The sequence below is a fragment of the Canis aureus genome, chromosome 5, assembly GCF_053574225.1.
Source record: "Canis aureus isolate CA01 chromosome 5, VMU_Caureus_v.1.0, whole genome shotgun sequence".
In the NCBI taxonomy this organism is placed as follows: Eukaryota; Metazoa; Chordata; class Mammalia; order Carnivora; family Canidae; genus Canis; species Canis aureus.
This window is the reverse complement of record NC_135615.1, coordinates 53,158,784-53,177,944: the sequence shown is the minus strand read 5'-3', so window position 1 is coordinate 53,177,944 and position 19,161 is coordinate 53,158,784. Positions and strand designations below refer to the sequence as shown.

The 19,161-nt window shown below is 40.6% G+C and overlaps 1 protein-coding gene across 1 annotated transcript in view; it reads right to left on the bottom strand.

Annotated features, from left to right (window-relative positions):
* The window catches only part of MAST4 (microtubule associated serine/threonine kinase family member 4), a 537,692-nt gene that overhangs the window by 234,451 nt on the left and 284,080 nt on the right, over positions 1 to 19,161 (bottom strand). The window contains exon 6 of the mRNA XM_077896497.1: positions 11,946 to 11,981. Coding sequence (XP_077752623.1) covers positions 11,946 to 11,981 — 36 coding nt within the window. The remainder of the gene's footprint in view (positions 1 to 11,945; positions 11,982 to 19,161) is intronic.

Genomic DNA, 19,161 nt, shown 5'->3' with positions numbered 1-19,161 from the left:
TACCAGCCAGGTGATCTTTTGAAGACAGCATCCATATCATCACCACCGCTGAAAAAAGAACGCTGGATACTAACCTATTTTTATAGCATTTCCATACTTTCCCGAAGATAACATGGCTTTATGGCTCCTTACATGCACAGTTGGCCCTTGAACAACACAGATTTGAAGTGTATGGTTCTGCTTATATGTGGATTTTTTAAAAATATAAAAACAGTACCATACTGTCAAATGTATTTTCTCTACCTTATGATTTTCCTATTAACAGCTTCTTTTCCCTACCTCACTTTACTGTAGTAATACAGTATATAATACACATACCACATATGTGTTAGTCCATTGTTTATATTATGGATAAGGCTTCTCATCAACAGTAGGCTGTTAGTAAGTCAAGTTTTGGGGGAGTCAAAATTTATACTTGTATTTGTGACTGCATAGGAAGTCAGCACCCCTAGATACCCTGCATTGTTTAAGGGTCAATTGTACTTTAAAAACTGGTGAGAGGGCAGCCTGGGTGGCTCAGCGGTTTAGCGCTGCCTTCGGCCTGGAGTATGATCCTGAAGACCCGGGATCGAGTTCCACGTCGGGCTCCCTGCATGGAGCCTACTTCTCCCTCTGCCTGTGTCTCTCATGAATAAGTAAATAAAATCTTAAAAAAAAAAAAAAAAAAAAAGAAAGAAAAAAACTGGTGAGACGTGCCTGGGTGGCTCAGTCAATTAGGTGTCCCACTCTTGATCTTGCCTCAGGTCATGATCTCAGGGTCGTGCAATCAAGCTCTACATGGGGCTCCATGCTCAGCAGAGAGTCTGTTTAAAATTCTCTGTCTCCCTTTCCCCCTCCCCTTAGCTTGCAAGCATAAGCATGATCGGTCTCTCTAATAAATAAATAAATCTTAAAAAAAAAAAAAAAGTGGTGATATATCATCAGGTGTCAGTATTCCCATACTGGTTGGAATTTCAGTGAGAAACTGAGTCCTGCATTTGAGAAACTGAATGCTGCCCCCTTTTAAATAGTATCTTTATACATCCCTTCCTGGCAGCAACGTTGCCTTCACTATAGTCTATTTTGGTGACAGAGGCCAGGGATAGATAGTATGGATACATAAAATACAGTTTCTGAAGTTTCTAGATTGCTGCAGATCAACAACTAGAAATTAACAAATGAAAACCAAAAGAATGTCATACCCAATCTTTTTTTTATGTTCAACTGCTAACCATTGTAACTTCATCAGGAACAGGTTAAGAAAACTGTGTGAGTCAGAGCTAGTTAGGCGCCGTTTACCAACCTTTCTATCAATCTTCCACTCTTCCAATCAATCCCCACTCTTCCAATCAATCAATCAGTCAACCACGGAAAGAATACATTTACCCCAAACCAGGGCAGAAATTCCTCCCCTATCATAAGGAAGCAGGACTCTGGTAAGTACCAACAAGGTAGATACACCAGTGATAAAGTCAACAGCTTGAGGGGAAAATAGGGTAATAAGGAGATGAGGTTAGGAGAGAATTTTTAGACACTCTGGTAAATGTATGAAACTTCTTAAAAATAAGGGAAAACGTGCTCAGTGAGAAAATATGTGGCTTAAGCAAAGCAGGGAATCCAGTGTTGGTGTGGCAGCTACCAAATTGTCTGACTCAAGTGACTTCTGCCTCTCAGTTCAACCCTCAATGGTAGGTAGTCTATCCTCATGGTCACCTCAGGGACCAGTATGGGTGCAGGAGCTCTAGCCAACATGAATGCATGCCACACTGCAAGGACAAAGCAAAAGAAAAATGATTCCCACAAACTATCTATCTCTTGAGCAGCTTTAATTTGGATCTCATTGGCCAAAATGTAACGCCGTGCGTGACTCTAGCTGTGATATAAGAAGGCTGAGCACATTACCACCGTGACAAAAATCAGAGTTTTATCAGGAAACCAAAATGGAATCATGGATATGGCATCCACACAGCTGGATGTCCCTGCCAGTTCTAACTCTGGGCATGAGCCATGTCTCAAAGGAATCCTCGAAGCACGTGAAGGCCCAGGTACCACTGCCAAGGATGGTAGTCTCTGAGTAGGGAAGAGCACATTTGCTCTGAGTGTCCCTTTGCATCTTCCCCAAGCACCCTGACCGAGGTCGGGGGGCGGGTGTTGAGAGCCGCCAGGGCCTCTAGTCCTGGCCAGATCCGTGACCCCAGCTCATCTCAACAACATATAAGGCAGCGCTTCCAAAGGTCTATCTTTAAAGTTAATACACCAAATCACAATTCTCAGAGAAACAATGTTATAAATAGTGGCAGGTCTCTGGGCTTATTCGCAAGGATCACTTCACGGGTAATGCAGCAGGAGGAGGATTCATGTGCCATCATCTCAAGGGGAATTGACTGGACTTCGATAGATTACCCTAATGAGGTATATGGAAGAGCAGGGATAAAAAGAAAAAGAAAGAGCAAAGATCAACTCATATTTCTTGCTGGCTTGGCTCTCTGACAAGTGCCCTTTCATTGCCCCCTCCCGAACAAGAAGCTGGTCTCACTCCTGCATTTTTCCATATGGGGAATATCAGGAAGAAGGAAGGGAACATTGCCCAGGTTACAACAAGCTCAAGTAGGACAATATCTACTAGTGGATGGAATCTATATTCCACATTTGAGCAGGGGGAAGGAGAGTGGAGGGACTTTTCGAAGTGAACTGTGTCCCTCAAAAGATGCTTAGTCCTAACCCTCAGTACCTGTGCATGTGACCTCATCTGGAAATAGCATCTCTGCAGACCTCATCTGGAAATAGCATCTCTGCAGATGAGCATTAGGGTGGGCCCTAACCCAGTCCCTACGTCCCCACGAAAGGGGAAGACTTGGACACAGAAAGAGTCATGCACACAGAAATGCCAGGTCAGGATGAAGGCAGAGATCAAGGTGATGCATCTGCAAGCCAGGGACTGCCAGAGTGCCAGCAAACCACTGGGATCTGGGAGAAAGACCTGGAACAGATTCTCCTTCATAGACTTCAGAAGGAACCAACCCTGTGGAACGCTTCATCTCAGACTTCTAGCCTCTGAAACTGTGAGACAAGACGTTTTTATTGTTTAAGCCACCAAGTTTGTTTGTGGCACTTTGTTGTGGCAGCCCTAGCACATTAATCCATGGGGTGACTGGATCACATCCACCCACCTCCATGAGTCTGGCTCAAAGCTCCCTTTCTCTCAAGTGTCCACACCTCAAGCTACTTCTCAAGGCCCACCATTTCCCGTCACTGGTATAATTAAGGCCCCAGCCTGCATGTTTCAAGGCGTCGTTCAGGAACATTCGCCAAGCCAGAGTGAGGATGAGGGGAAGCCACAGGACGTCCACCCTAGAAAGGATCATGACCATGTGACCAAGACCATGAGAAGTCAGACACAGCTCAGCTGGATATCTATGTTTCGAAGTCTGCATGTGATAGCACTATACCCATAGGTGGCTGCCAAAGGTCTTGTGCACAAATAGACATATCTGAGTCAAAGAAAAATAATAGTAAATGACTATGCATAAGAGGCATTGTAATCGCTCACTTCTCATGCCTCAACAGGTTCAAATGTGGAAATGTATTCTCTTGGTCAATATCTCTTAAATGTATTTCTCTGCTTCTATGATCTCCCCCCTCCTCTCTCTCTCTCTTCTTCTCCCTCTCTCCTAGTCTTTTTGCTGCAGAATGTAGCTAAAAGACACTGGAAATGGCAGATGCTGAAAAAACTGGTAAAGAAAGCTGAACTTTTTAATAAATAGAAGTGAACTGGAGGAAGTCTCACTTCTATGTGCATCCACTCTCCATCTTTCACTGTTTTTAATAAAAAATGTTAGAAGGGAAAAGCATAACGACCACCTACCTGTCTATCAACAACTATTCAACCTGATACGTCAAAAATAAACACTGTTGAAAGCCCTGCTCCCACTTCATGATCTTGGTTTCCCACATTCCCCCAAGAGGTAAGCACCACCATGAATTTGGTCTTCATTATTCTCAAACATGCCTTTACACTTTTTCTACCAAAACAACCCACCTAAAATGATGGTGCTCTTTGGCCACAGACCCATTGGTTACCCTTTTTCTCCTAACTCTATCTCTTCCCTTTCTCTCTCTCATCTATCAAAAGAATAATTATCAGATAAATGTATTCAAAAGCATGGAAGTAATAACTACAAAAGCCTACTTTATTTCTATCAACTAATATCTATTTTATTTACCTGTGTTACTTGTTCCCTCCACCTGTAAATCTGCGACACAGGAAAATCAAGCTAGAACAATGGGGAATACACTCTGAATAGTTATCTATTTCTGGCACTCGATTCAGATTGGTAAAAGGAAATGTACATCACCTATGCTTAAAATTCTCCAGGCGTCCCTTGCACTTCTTTATATAGAGGACTAGAAAAACATCAATTGGCAACTAAATCCATCACTTTTACTTGTTTTCATAAAAGACTTAAGTGCAAAAAATGAAATAACATTGCAGAAGGCACAAATACATTAAGTTGACAAGCCAAAGTCTACCATCATATTTGGAGCATATTGCATTCTTTTTTTAAAAAAATTACCTGTTTGAGAGAGACTGGGTGATGGGAGTGCACAAGCATGAGTGAGGGAAGGGGCAGAGGGATAAGCAGACTTCCCACTTAACACAGAGCCTGACACGGGCCTAGATCCCACGACCCTATGGTCAAGACCTCAGCTGAAGTCAGACACCTAACCGACTGAGCCACCCAGGCACCCCGAAGAGCTCATGACATTTTTATTAGAAGTTGGAACAACTTAATGTAGGAATTCAGTAATTTCCTCAGTCAACTAACTAGTGGGTTAGTCAATGAGAGTGGGAAGCAGTAGGGGGAATATGGGAATTAGAAACACACACAAGAGTATTATACAAATATTTGTGGAACAACTGTTACATGCCAGGCAGGGTTCTAGGCACAGAAGATATATCAGGGACCCCAACCTCCTAGGTCTGGGGAGCCTGCATTCCAGCAGGAAAGCATGTACCAAGGAACACTAACAATACATCCTGAGCATCTTGGGGGAAACACTCCCTGACCGACCAATCACTCCACAAACTACAACTTGGCTAAGAATGGCTGCAGTGCCGGTTTTGGGTGGAAATCTTAAAAAGCCCCAAGTGTGAGAGCAACACCAAAGAAGCCTATTCTATCCCCTAAATGAATTTATCATGTCTTTATTGACTACCAGAACCTATTAAAATGTGTTGTGAGGAGTGATTTTCTGCACACAAAAGGAAAAGGTTCCTTGAACCTAAATAGAGATTGTCAACAGCTGTAGAAAAAAAAAAAAGTTGACATTCTGAGTTTTCTAAAATTGCTGATAATAAGGAGATGCCTCAGTGCCCTAAACAAGTATACATGACCATTAGAAACAGTCCAGCAATCCACTCTCCTAGCTGTTTCTGTTCCAAGGCACAGCCAAAGTGGATAAGCCGAGTACTCAGCTCACATAGGACTGGTCAGTTCCAGAAAGTACTTCCCAGCTGGAAAGAAAATGCACACCAAAAAAATCAATCATCATCAAATAATGAGGAGTTTAAAAACAGCCTGGAGAGAAATACACAAAGATGCTTTCAGGGACTATCTTTACATGGTGAGATTATGGATGAACACCTTTTATTCTTTATACTTCTCTGTTTTTCTACAATGGAAATAATGAGGAAGAATGAGAAATGCTTTATGATCTGAGAATTTTCACAGTAAAATAAAATGCTACTCCACTGCTTAAATGCTAGGAGACTCTAACAATGTAGATACCTAAAGGAAAAATTATTTAATGCATCAAGAGACACCAGTGAAAGCCACATTCTTTGCTTTTTAAACTATCTTTTCTTTAAGTGGTAAGATAAGGGGTAATTTCGAATGCATTTTCCTCCAGGCTGTATTCTCTAGTTTTACAACGGTCACCTAATGCGACTGATACAAGTCTTAAGTTATGTTCTACAAAGAACAACTGGCTGTAACTTATTAAGATACTATAAATTATACATTATTACTCAAAAAAATTGACAATAGGAAAACACACGCATCAGTTTATGTCACCAAAACAATACTTGGAAACGCCTCCAGGTTTGAACTATTTCCCACTCTACCAAGACCCACCGGGGTTTAGAGAGATTTACACACACAAACCCTTCATAAATTAGCTATTTCAGTGGAACACTGGTCCCCAATCTGCCACCATCACTGCTCCATCAGGACATCAGTGGCAAGTCTGATGAGTCGGTGACAGGAGGCGGCAGCGGGGAGAAAATGGGATGGGGAGGTCTGGTGTTCAAGCCTCTATCATATAACATGCATCGCAGGATGGAAGTGTTTTCTGATGATGGATAAACAACTGAGCTCAGGGCCAGCTACCTCTTTTACGACAGGGTTTTAAAGCTCATCTCCCAGCTTGCTTCTGCTCTGAACCCCATTTCCAATGATTGGATGGTGGCCTAGGAGGCCAGAGAACAATCTGCAACATCTCTGAATACCTCTACCTCCAAGGCCAGATTCCATCAGTCTTCCACCAAACAACCTGAAATATATGACCGGGCTCTTAGGTTAAGGTCAGGGCTAAGGCTTTACAAACATGAGCAGAAGGATTTCTATGTGGGCGGCAACAACAACAAAAGCCAGAGCTCTGGCAGCCTCAACCGAGTCACTCAGAAGCAGGGTGGCAGGGACCCCCAGGCATGAGGCATGAGCCCTTCAGGGGGATGCAGATTTAGGCTAAACTACTAACAAGCCCAAAATGCGAGGATGACCTGAAGTATGTGCCCTGCAACCTCGCCAAGTACCTAGGACCCTCAAAGCCCTGGCCCGTCCCGTTTCTTTTTGGAGGTAGGCCTCCCAATGGCTGGCTAGAGACATTTTTTTGCAGCCTTCATTTTTAAGGCTCCTGCTGCCGACACCTGTCTCAATTGTCATTGGCTGACCCCTAAAGATGGGAGTGAGATTCCCCAATATTAACGTATCCCGAGAGAACAATTCTTCCTGCCAGGCTCACATTGGGTACGAAAGCCTTCAACTACCTGGCATTTCTTTTAATCAGTTATACTGCTTTGGGGCTCATTTTACAAAGCCATCTGGCTTTGCAAACATCAATGCAAGGGCTATGAAAAACCCCATTTTTTTACTGTGGCCCTGCAATGGGGAGCAATCTACTTCAAAGTATGTTAAGCTGCAAGGGTTCTGGTGTAGAAATAGCTTGCCAAGATGCTTCATTGTTCAGACATCCAAGGAGCCTGGCCCTCTAGAAGATAAAAGGATTCTTCTGAAAGCATCGTGTAAAGGAAAATATTTGGTCAGTCACAGGGTCCCTACAAATGTGATCTTATGCTCCATGGCTGGGTGTCTAAGAAGATGAAAATGAAGGGGCCTTACAGATCTGGCGGGGACCTGGTCAGATAAATTAAAGGTTTGGGGACATGTGCTATCCTAAATTGAAGAACGCTGAGGTGCCCTCCCTTCCTGGGAATATTCTACTCATTCTTACAACACATTTCATACCTCAGGATGGCATTAAGGAAAAATGCTTTGATTTTTTTTCCTACTACTGAATACAATTGCAATTATATATATATATTTTTCAACTGCAATTATATTTAAAATATCTTTACATTCTATTGCTCTGAGAGGTTCACTTTTGAAGTTTTCTATTCATCCATTTCAATAGCCCTACTCTCCTTTCTAGAGACTGCAAGCTGGCCTTTGAAAAATCCAATAGTAGGAGAAGGTACCAATGGTGGTGGTGGTTTTTTTTTTCCCCCTGTGTAAATAGCTATTTCATTCACTAGAATTTGAATAGTGACAGAAATGACAACAGAAAACTCAAGGAGACTGACATTTTGACATTTCGATGTACAAAAATATTGCGAGGATTAATGACTAGGGGTCAAATTTAACGTGTCATTTAAAAAAAAATGCCCTTTGACATAACCTAGAAGTTAAAGGCAGCTGGCAGTGCACATCTCTGGCTCACATGAGGTTTCCCCAAGGAAGCAGCTATTTCTCTTCAAGGCATAGAGAGGAAGGGTCTTGACTACTGACCCAGCGGCTTGACCCGAATAAATGGAGCAGCCTCAGCGGCCCGACAGCCGGACAGCAGAAACGGCACATGTTCATGCCACAATCACAGCCAATTTATAATTGCTGCAATCAGTCCAGGGACAGGGTGAGATCTCACTCCTAGAGACAGGAATCTTCTCTGATGATACTACACCTTGCTGCCAACAGACCTGATTAAAATCAAAGCGATATGGAAGTCTCACACTTACACCGGATCTGTTGCATCAATATTTTCTTCCATCTGCCATGTGTAGAAGCTTTAACATATTCTAGCAGCAGATGAAAGCAAAATAAAGATGAAAGCCTGGTAATACTCTACTTTGAGGCAATTTAGGACCAGGCCACACACACGAAGGTGATTTTCAGTGAGGGTTAACATCTTCGCAAGGATAAGAGAATGGCATTAAATTACGACAAAGTGAAGTTACGTTTCACCTTGATCATTTGGAAGCGACCTTTACAAATCTTAAACTGAAAATCTGCATAAAATATTTACCTTGATTCAGCTGTAATTGCTAGCTGAAGATTTTTTTTTTCGTTATTTAAAAGTACAGTATCATGTAAAGTTGTTTTGCTTCAGTTTGATCTAGATTCTGAATGCCTATTAGTTAACGTGGGTTCTGGTTTACCTCCTATCTCAGGACGGCCAGGAACGACAGACAGCCTCTAGCCTCCAGGAAAATCGCTTTGAACCCCAATACCTGCAATGTTTTGGAGGTATGCCATTATTTTTTGGTCAGCATAGGCATATCATCACCTGCTTTGTATCTTTATGTAAAGTGCAGAGATTCAACATCACCCTAGTTGACTCATTTAAATCAACACAGATGATGATTTCCATCCAATGTCACAGATCTTGAACATGTGGTTGGTACAGTGTAGGAACTGCAGTTTTTCTGGCTTCAAGAACAGAAAAACTGTTTATCACCTATCGTCACTCCAACCCCTGACCACAGATGGCTGTTTATGTTTGTTGTTTATGTTGTTCACTTATGATGGCTGTTGATGCTCATTTGACAAGAACGGAGAGGTTCTCTATCCTATTTTAGACAAATTTTCCAGCGTCTCTAGGATTAGGCAGGCCTGGAGCAAACTGAAGTCTTAAATATTTGACTTATTTTTTTTTTAAGGATTCTTTTATTATTAACCTTATCATACCCTTATTTACTATTTTTTTACTGTTATTTTCCGTTTCTGCAATAGCCTACAAATGTCGAAGAACAATTTCATTTCAAAATTGACAATGGAGAATTCACATACATGATTGCATTAAAATATCATTAGAGTATATTTGAAAGTTTGTGTTTATCAACCGCCAATGCTGGTCTTGATTAAAACCTGAGTACAGGAAACAGAATCTGAGTTGATCGAAATACAGCTTATTTGAGAACACCAGGACCACGATACACCTTTTATTCAGCACAGTTGATATCATGTGTTACCTATGACAGAACATGATCTGATGCTCTTGGCTTTTGGGAGGCTCGACTTGTTCAATGGCTTCTAAGTACTCTGTCATTTAAATTTCCACTATGGGGCTGCAGAGAACGTTCCTTCCTTTTCATTCATCGGACGTTAACAGCTCAACCTCCGCACACTGTTGAAAGCATCCTTGATCTTGAGCACAAAACAGAAACAAACCAACAAAGCCATTCTGAAACCAACAAAATTTTCCCTACCCTGATCATGGCATCTAGTTATGTTCCTGAAAGAGTCTCACTAACCTTTACAGAAAGTAATAGTAAAGGCCAGAATCGGGGTACATGGAGTCTCTGTAGGATGGTACTGGATCTATGGGCTGGATGGAAGCCGGGAGCTAACTGCTCATTACCTTCTTGAGAACAGAAGAGAAAATTCTACTTGGCTATGATTTAATGAAGATTCAAAGTTCACACAGACGGTTTAAATTTAACTCTAACTAAACTAAGTCCTTTTTTTGGTCTCGGTGTGAATAATTTAAATGAATTCCCTCTCTCTTTTCTAAATTACCATCTTTAATATTCATACACATGCCGAAATTTGCCATACCAATTCATTTATTTGAATAATAACACCATTAAAAGTACAAGGAATCTCATTTTTAAAAAAACCTAATTGTATTTTCTCCAAGTATTTCATTCAATAATAATCATAATGTATTAATTATTTTATCATTTCATTTTTGGTTAACAAAACTAAAGGCTTTTTCCTAGTTAACCAAGTAAACATGGGTGGAACCTACATGGGGATGTCCTTTTGCTTTCAGAAGCAAAATACAGACCTTGTGTGTATTTGTATATGTATTAATCTGTAAGACAACATTAGTATCATTCTTAATCACATCCAGTTTTAGTGTTTAGCTATAATCTTACAAATCCCATTCAAAAAACACAAAATTCGTGTTTTAATATTATAAGCAAAGTTTCCAAAAAGCAACTGAGAATATCAGTGAACATAATTAAGTTATTATCATATTAGCATAAAGTTAAGAATCATGAAAACCATGTAAAATATTAGATAAATTTTACCCAAAATTTTAGGTATGACAATTTCTTTTGTCAAGATTAAGTTTTAGAAGAATGGAATCATAAGAGATCACAAAAAACATGGTTTTGCACATCTACAGTTCTTTGTTTACATTATTTATATACCCATCAACCAATCCAAATATGAGTGCACTTTATAGTTTAGTACATAAACAGAAATACAGAGTATTATAAGGTCATAGTCACTGAGAGCATTAATCACTGTAGCTTTAATGCAATAATCGAATTTTTGGATAGATTTCAACATATCACACCCGTAATCCCCATTTCTCCATTTTGTGGTAACTGTACAATTATCACAGAGATAAAGTAAAATCATATATAAAGAATCAAAAGTCACAGAGATAAGGCCTCAGTTTATCAATAAATATTTTCCAATTAGTAACATCAAATAAAGAGATCCCCAACCTGAGAATTATTAATTTTTAAATTCTATTTATCACATAGTTCTATTACCTTTTATATTCAAAACATTTAAGATAACACTCCCCAACTTTAAGGTTTAAATTTATCTTAACCAGAATATGAAAAAAAAATGGCTAAAAACAATGTAAAGTATGAGAAAGACCAGTGAAGGACAACTTACCAGACATTATCACTCACTAGCCATTGCATTCAAAAGAGAATGGTGTTGGCACAGAAATAGATAGGGATCAGAATAGAGTGTCCAGAAATAGATCCAAATATATATGGCATCTTTATAATGTGACAAGAGTAACATATCAATCCCATGACAGAGTTTCTTATAATAACTAGAAACTAATAAAGACAGAATCCTACCTCATATCATGTACAAAACTTAAAATTGCAGTAAGATTTGAAGGTTTTAAAAACTGGGGAGAAAATATAAGAGAATATTTATATGACCTTGAGATGGATGCGCCACCCTGAGCGAAACAGATTATCTTAGAAGCAATAAAGAAAAAGACACATTTGATTAAACAATAATTAACAATTTTCATGCGGCAAAAGACATCACAAACAGAGCAAAGAACAGTAAAGATACATTTGTATACATATAACCAAGAATTAACATTTCTAAAACACAGTAACTCCAAGACGATATAAAAGAAAACACTACCAAGCAGGAAAATGGGGGGTGGACGTGAATATGCAGTGAAGAAGAGAGAAGTTCATGTGAATAATAAACATATGAAAATATTCTCAACATCAACAGTGGTGACAAAAATGTAAATTAATGGTCAGTGGTAATTAGATTGGTAAGAATTAAAGGGAGCAATGACATCTAATGCTGATGGGAATGTAGGAAATGGGCACTCTCACGTGCAAATAGCATTTGCTATTCCTTTGAGGAAAATAATTTAGCTTTATCTGTTAAAATTAAAAATACACATACCGTTTGACCAAGCAATTCCACTTCTGGGAATCTATCCTATAGAAGAAAAAAAAAAAAGGACCAGTACGTAAGGACACAGGTACAAAGATGTTTACTGCAGCATTGTATGTTGTGTGGCAGAGGAGGGGGGGGTGTGCCTGGAAATAGCATGAATGCCCCACAATGGGAGCCATAGTTAAATGAAATGTGATCTTATCTATAATATGTAATTATCTCAAGGAACAGGATAAGTTTGTAGGAGCTAATGTGGAGGACACAAAAGCAAATGGGTAAGGTGAGAAAAGCAAATTGAAGAGCGAGCGCTATAATCCCACCCTCAAAATGGCAGCCAGGGCAGCAAGAGAATGGGGTGTGTGAGCGCACGCGTACGTACGTGGAGGCAGGTGTGGGATACAGGCCAAACTGCCAGCGCCTACCCACGGCTCTAAGTGGGAACAGGGATGAGAAGGGTAAGGGTTATCTACTCTCTCTCCCTGTATTTCTGTGCTGTTTCACTAGTTGCTGGGGGCACCACATTAATCTTTTAATTTTCACAAATATATTCAAGAAACAATTATTAGCTCTCATTAGTGGGAGCAGGGCAGTCTTTCCAGACATTTGTCCTCAGGGAAACGGTAGCAAACAAACAAATATTCCTTTCTCTGCTTATGCCAGTCACCACAGTACTCATGTTTATCTGCTTGCCCAGTAACCATTCCAACTCTCTCCCACGTGCCTATTAGCCATGTGGTTTGGGTGCGCTGGACTCCCAGGGACTCCAACATGGGCTAAGCTGCTTCCGTCGACGAGAAACACAATTTGGAGCCACTTCTACAATTTCAATTTCCTAGTCATCACATCAAAAAAAAAACAATTTTTTTTTTTTAAAGAAACACGTGGAGGTATTTTCCATCACATATCTGCCATGCTACTCAGTATGTCCCCAAATACTACTGTTTTGACATACACTTAACATACAAATTATTAATTAGCTATTCCACATTCTTCTGTTCTTTATATCTCAATGTAGACTAGCTGTATTTCCAAAGCTCAACAGCCACATGTGGCTAGTACCTACCATTCTGGATAGCATCAGGCCAAGCCTGTTTTACTGTTACCATATTCAAGGGGACACATAATAAAAAATGGCCCACTCAAAGAAAATCGCATAACGGCAAAAGAAGAATAATCTTCTCATGATGAGAATGAGTAAGAAAAAGGTAACCCTGGGATCCCTGGGTGGCTCAGCGGTTTAGCGCCTGCCTTTGGCGCAGGGTGCAATCCTGGAGTCCCGGGATGGAGTCCCACGTTGGGCTCCCGGCATGGAGCCGGCTTCTCCCTCCTCCTGTGTCTCTGCCTCTCTCTCTCTCTATGTCTCTCATGAATAAATAAATAAATAAATAAATAAATAAATAAATAAATCTTTAAAAAAATAAAAAAAGGAAAAAGTAACCCTGAAAACTGCTGGTAACCACGTGTGAGCTATGGAGGAGAGCTGAAGTGGGATGAAGGAGGAACTGGGTCCTTTGTCAACACTGAGCCTTGGATCAACCCCTGCCAGAGGCCTGGACTATTTAGTTAGGGATCTGGTAAAGTTCCTCTATTTTTTCAGCCACTTTGAGTTAGGTTTTCTATGACTTGTAATCAAAGTATCCCAATTGATACCCATTTATGGCCAAGGCCATGTCTAAACAAATAAATTCTTCTTAAACAAATGAAATCAGATGCTCAACATTTCTTCCATTTATTCAGAGTGAAGCCATGCTTTTGTTAGACTAGTTTTATTTGGTGACATTTTTAGACAGCTTCTGGAAATATGCTTGGATTTCCACAGACTAATTCTTGATCATCCTGGGTAACTGTCCATGGTCACTACATGAGAGTAGCTCTCCTCAAGATGATACAGATATGAGCTGCCAGGGAAACCTATTGGTTCTACTTCTCATTCTACCCTCTTCTCTAGTGCTCCCTCTCTGCTCCCTCTCTAGACCGGGGTTCCCCAATTTGAGCACTATTGACATTTGAGGAGCTAAGACTTTGTTGTGGGCAGTGTTCCTGAACATGGTAAAATGTTTAGCACCATCCCACTGGATGACAAAAGAAATCACATGCTCCCAGAAGGTGTGACAATCAAAAATGTCACTAGACATTGTTAAATGTCCTCTTGGTGGACAAAATCACCCATGGTTGAGAACCACTGTTCTAGATCAACCACCAGTTCAAATGCACAAGTAACCTTCACTGTTCCGTTAGACTGAGTCATTGCAGAAAACATTAAAGTAGGATGCTAGCCCTCTGTTCCCTGCATAACAAACCTTCTATGAACACATGAGGTTCTAGAATCTCATCTGTTCACATGTCTTCCTTCTCCTCTCCCGACTACCCTGAGCTCTCCATTGCACTCTTCTCTCCAGAAGAAATGTGCCTACTTCCCTCTCACTTCAGCTTGAAATCATTACCTCAGCTGCTTCCAGAACAAACCACCCAACCATTTCCCTTGGGCTTCTCTGAGGGGATTTTTCTGACAAAGTATCTGCCCACTTATGGTCATTCATTTCTCAACTCAGGCTCCCCCAGATGGGGCACCCAGCTCCTCCATCAGCCCATCTGGAGTGGGGGGGGGTGCAACTTCATCCCTGTCTCTCCATGCTATGACAGCTCATGCTTCATCCTCCCTAACCTGTATCTAAGACTAGGATTGCATTGTAACAACCACTGGAAAGCCCTTCACAGCTTCTCAAACTGATCTATGAAGTTAATTCGATTCCAGTAAAAATTTCAACAGGTTTTTATTTTTCTAGAAACTAACAAACTGATTCCAAAATTAAAGAACCTAGAATAGCCAAGACAATTTTGGAAAAAAAAGTCAAGATGGAGAAGAAACACTACCTAATATCTAAATTTATTATAAAGCCACAATAATCAAAATAGTATGGTATTTATATAAAGTCAAATAGGCCAATGAGACAGAACACAGCCCATAAACAGACACACACAAATAAAGACAAATGATTTTCAACAAAGGTATATAAAAAAAAAAAGCAATTAAGCAGAGAAAGGATATTTGTTCAATAAATGGTACCAGAACAATTAGATACCTACATGCAAGAACATGAACTTCAATCCACACTTCACCCATATACAAAATGAACTCAAAATGGATCATAAACTTAATGTAAAATCCAAAACTGTAAACATTCTGGAAAAACAACAGGAGAAAAGCCTTGTGATCTGCATCAGGCAAAGATGGCTAAGCATGTTCTTTGAAGGACAAACTGATAACACAGACTTCATCAAAATTAAAAACAATTTGCTCTGCTATTAATGCTGTAAAACAGACTGAACACACAAGCCATAAGTTGGGAGGAAATTGGTCAATCATATATAGCAGTGTTATCTATAACAGCCAAAAACTATAAGCAACCCAAACACCCATCAACAAATGGATGGATAGTCAAACTATGGCTCATCCAACTGTACCCATTCAACAGGGTGCCGCTTAGCAATAAAAAGTAATGAACTACTGACATATGATACAACATAGCTGAATCCCACAATAATTAAGCCGAGTGAAAGAAACCAGGCCAAAAAATAAAGTACAAACCACTTATTTAAAATTTTAGAGAATGCAAACTAATCTTTAGGGATGGAAAATATTAGTAATTGCCTGATTCAACATGTGGCCGTGAAAGGAGTAACAACAGGTCAGTCAGAGGAAACTTCTGGGCGAGATCGCTGTCTCATTCCCTTGATGTGGGTGGTACACATACATATGACAAAGCTTCTAAAACTGTGTACTTTAAGTGTAGTTTATCCTATGCCAATTGTTCTTCCATAAAGCTGGGTTTTTTTTTTTCTCCCCTTTTAACGTGATGGTCGTGGGGGCACTGTTAGCTGTTGGGGAAAACATTAAAAGCTAGACCATGTAGGGTTATACTGCTCTTGGCACAGCTGAAACTGGTTCATGCTACACAGAATTTCATGAGAAGCAGCTTTTTTTGGACTGTTTTATGCACTTGTTTCATACTGTTTTAAATTCTGCGGTGGAGTAATACAAATAAAAATCACAATTCCTGGGTACTTAACATAATTCAGCCTAAGTGATGTTAAATAGAGGACTACATAAAGGTGTGTGCTGGACAGAGAGAGATTTGATAGAGCCTCAGGAAGTAGTAATTGTTACTACCTTTACTGTAATTCCCCTTAACTATCTCCCCCAGACAACCACCCCCGTGAGTGTTCCACCTGTGGTTTCAAAGATAAGTCTGACCAACATCTTTCAGAAAAAAAAGAAAAAGCAAAAAAAGGAGAATAAAGCTAAGTGGCCTGAATTCTCAAAGATGATAATTAAGTAACAAGCTTTAACCAGATGTTTGATGACAGCGTTTTCCCCTGTAATCCTATCAGAATCAACTGCATTTACATACAAATTGATAATACCTTGGAATCCCACCTTAAAAAAAAAAGCCACCATTGTTCCCCTAAAACATGTGAAGCCCATGCACTGATCTATTAATTTCTTTTCAGCATATGATGTCAGGTGCATTTTTAAAATATACTTCATTGCTTCCAAGTGCTTCTTTAATCCACAAGGACTGGGCTTAGCATTTCAACTAATTTATCCTAGACATAAAAAACCTTCTGCTTATTCTCCCAGATAATTGATTCTTGATTTGTTAAGATACTAAACACTACGCTTTATACCCTGAAATGCAAAACCCCTGGTGAACTCACTCATGTGCCCCATGCAGAGCAAATACCATTTAGTGCTTCAGCAGAGAGGCCAAGGGGAACACCCTCTTGCTTTGTCCTGCTGCCAGCACAGAGGGACGGTCCCCACTGTCCCAGCATTAAACATTATCATTTGTTACACAGCAGCTACAGGGGGATGTCATATGGCGCCAACGTCTCAAAGCAAACACCCTCTTCGATTTTTGGAAAATATAAATAAACCCGAGAGATAAGCTCTGCCTCAAAGTTGATCTAAGGAAAAGCAAAGATGACCACCAACAATAGCATTAAAAGATGGTCCTGGAAAAATCAGGGTTTTCATAAAAGTTGGGCACCGAGTGCTAAGGTCCTTCTGATGTTAATCCCATTGATCTGGACGACACAATAAAAGTTAGAAATCACTTTTTCTATGCACAAAACATATGCCAAACTAATCCTTTCTAAAAGAAGAAGAACACTTTCACATAAACATTTACACAGTCTGCAAATAATTCTTGAAGGATTTTTATAGTTCTAGAATAAAGGCACTTGAAAATCTTTCCCTCAACATCATATGCATATTTGACTTTATTAGGATTACAATATTCATTTCTTTAAAAATAAAAATTCATCCTTTTTTGCTAGGTCTAATTGACATCACCTATTCATATATGAAAATAAAATTAATAGAACATACTTAGTGAAACTCTGCCCCCTCATTACAGAACTATATGCACAGGATTTCCTTATGGTGCCACGCAAAAATTACCTGGGTGGCGGACGAGGTGAAGCAGACCTCAGGAGATCATGGGAAGAAATGTGTACAGTTGCTGGCATGTTCTATGGTCATATCTTATGTTCCAAAACCTGGGTATGGAGAAGCCCTCAAACTCACCCAAGGAAAGGGGGGACGACCTTATATACAACACGTTAGGAGTCAATGCATGTGTATTCAGATGAAAGAAACCACCCACCAGGATTCTCAGAGGGTGAGACCCCTAGTGCAGCAAAACAAATATTTTATCCCCAGCTGTTTAGGTTGGGCAGTCAGCTGCCACAAAGAGTAAAAGGGCAGGGAGGTGAATTCTCAGGAGTCAGAACAGCTGAGGCAATAGCAAAGATTCTAGGGAGAAACACCAAGACACATGTGCAATCTTCCAGCTACCACCCACCCTCCAAGGTTCCCTTCAGAGGGCCTGACTCACTACCACACCACAGGGTACAGAGGACAACACAGAACTCGGCCACTTTGCTCCCGTCTCACTGGATAATGGACATACCAGTTACTGTAGTGGGGAGTCCCCCCACCACACCAGTGTGGCCATCCGTAGGCTCTTTATCAGTCTGAGTAAATTCAGACCAAATTTGGGGTACCTCATGGCAGGTACCTCATGGCAGTTCTGGAGTGTACTCCAAGGTCTTCCCTTTGGTTGCAGTTTTAAGTGTCAATACCCAAGAAGAGTGGGGCTAAGCTTTCTAAAATGTTCAAAGAGGCCAGGATAAGCACAGTGAAGTCAAGCACGCTGGCGTCTACCGTTTATTTGATCCACACTGTGGCCGTCGATGCTAAAATTCATGCCTTTCAGAACCAATCACAGCCACATCCTTGCTGATTACGTCTTTCCAACTCGAGTACACTCTTAAAAAGGAAAGGTTGCTTTCCAACCCCTGGTGGGCAGGAGCCCTAAAAGCTGGGCACAGTTCACAGTGACTCAGAACTATCCTGAACACAAGCAAATCTCAAATCCTTTGTGTTGTTAGTGCTACACTTCTCAAATAGAGGTATGTTCCAACACATTTCTCTCCCGGTTTCTCCCAGGTATGAAATTCTAACTAAAATTTTACTTACGGACATAAGTACTATCCCACTTCATTTCCCCCAACACCTGTCTATCCCAAAACACAATTTCAAGAAGTGACCTGTACACTCTGCTGAGAAAGTGGATGGGCAGGTCCAAAGTGATAGATAATTCTAGAAGAGGGGCCGCTGAGCCCCCAACATTCCCTCACAGTCTAATGACACGTAGCCAGAACACATGTGGGGGCTGTCCCTACAGCATGCCTAGAAACCCCATTACCAGGCTTGGCCATCATAGGATACAAGGGAAAAGATCTTCCAAGGACGTGGGGACACATGCCCTCTTTAAAACCTCACCATTGACAAAAGCAGGGGGGTGGGGTGAACCCAGCTCTTCAGAAAACGCTCTTCAACACATCTGGCTTTAAAGAAATTTTCTCAGCCTACTTTGCAAGTATTTGGTCCAATTTTATTGAACAAAAACTAAGAGATGGGAGAGGGGGTGGTAGAGAGAGGGCTTAACTCCTGACGCTTACGCAGTACTTAGAGTAGGCCAGGTATGTAATAAACGCTTCACAAATATGACCTGACTTCATTCTCAAGACACTCCCCATTTTACAAACAAGGAAACAAAGACGAGCAGAGGCCCACTAACTTTGTGAAGGTGGCAGCTCTGGTTAAATGGCAAAGACAGGATTGAAACCCCAGCAGCGGGGCTCCTCAGTCCAC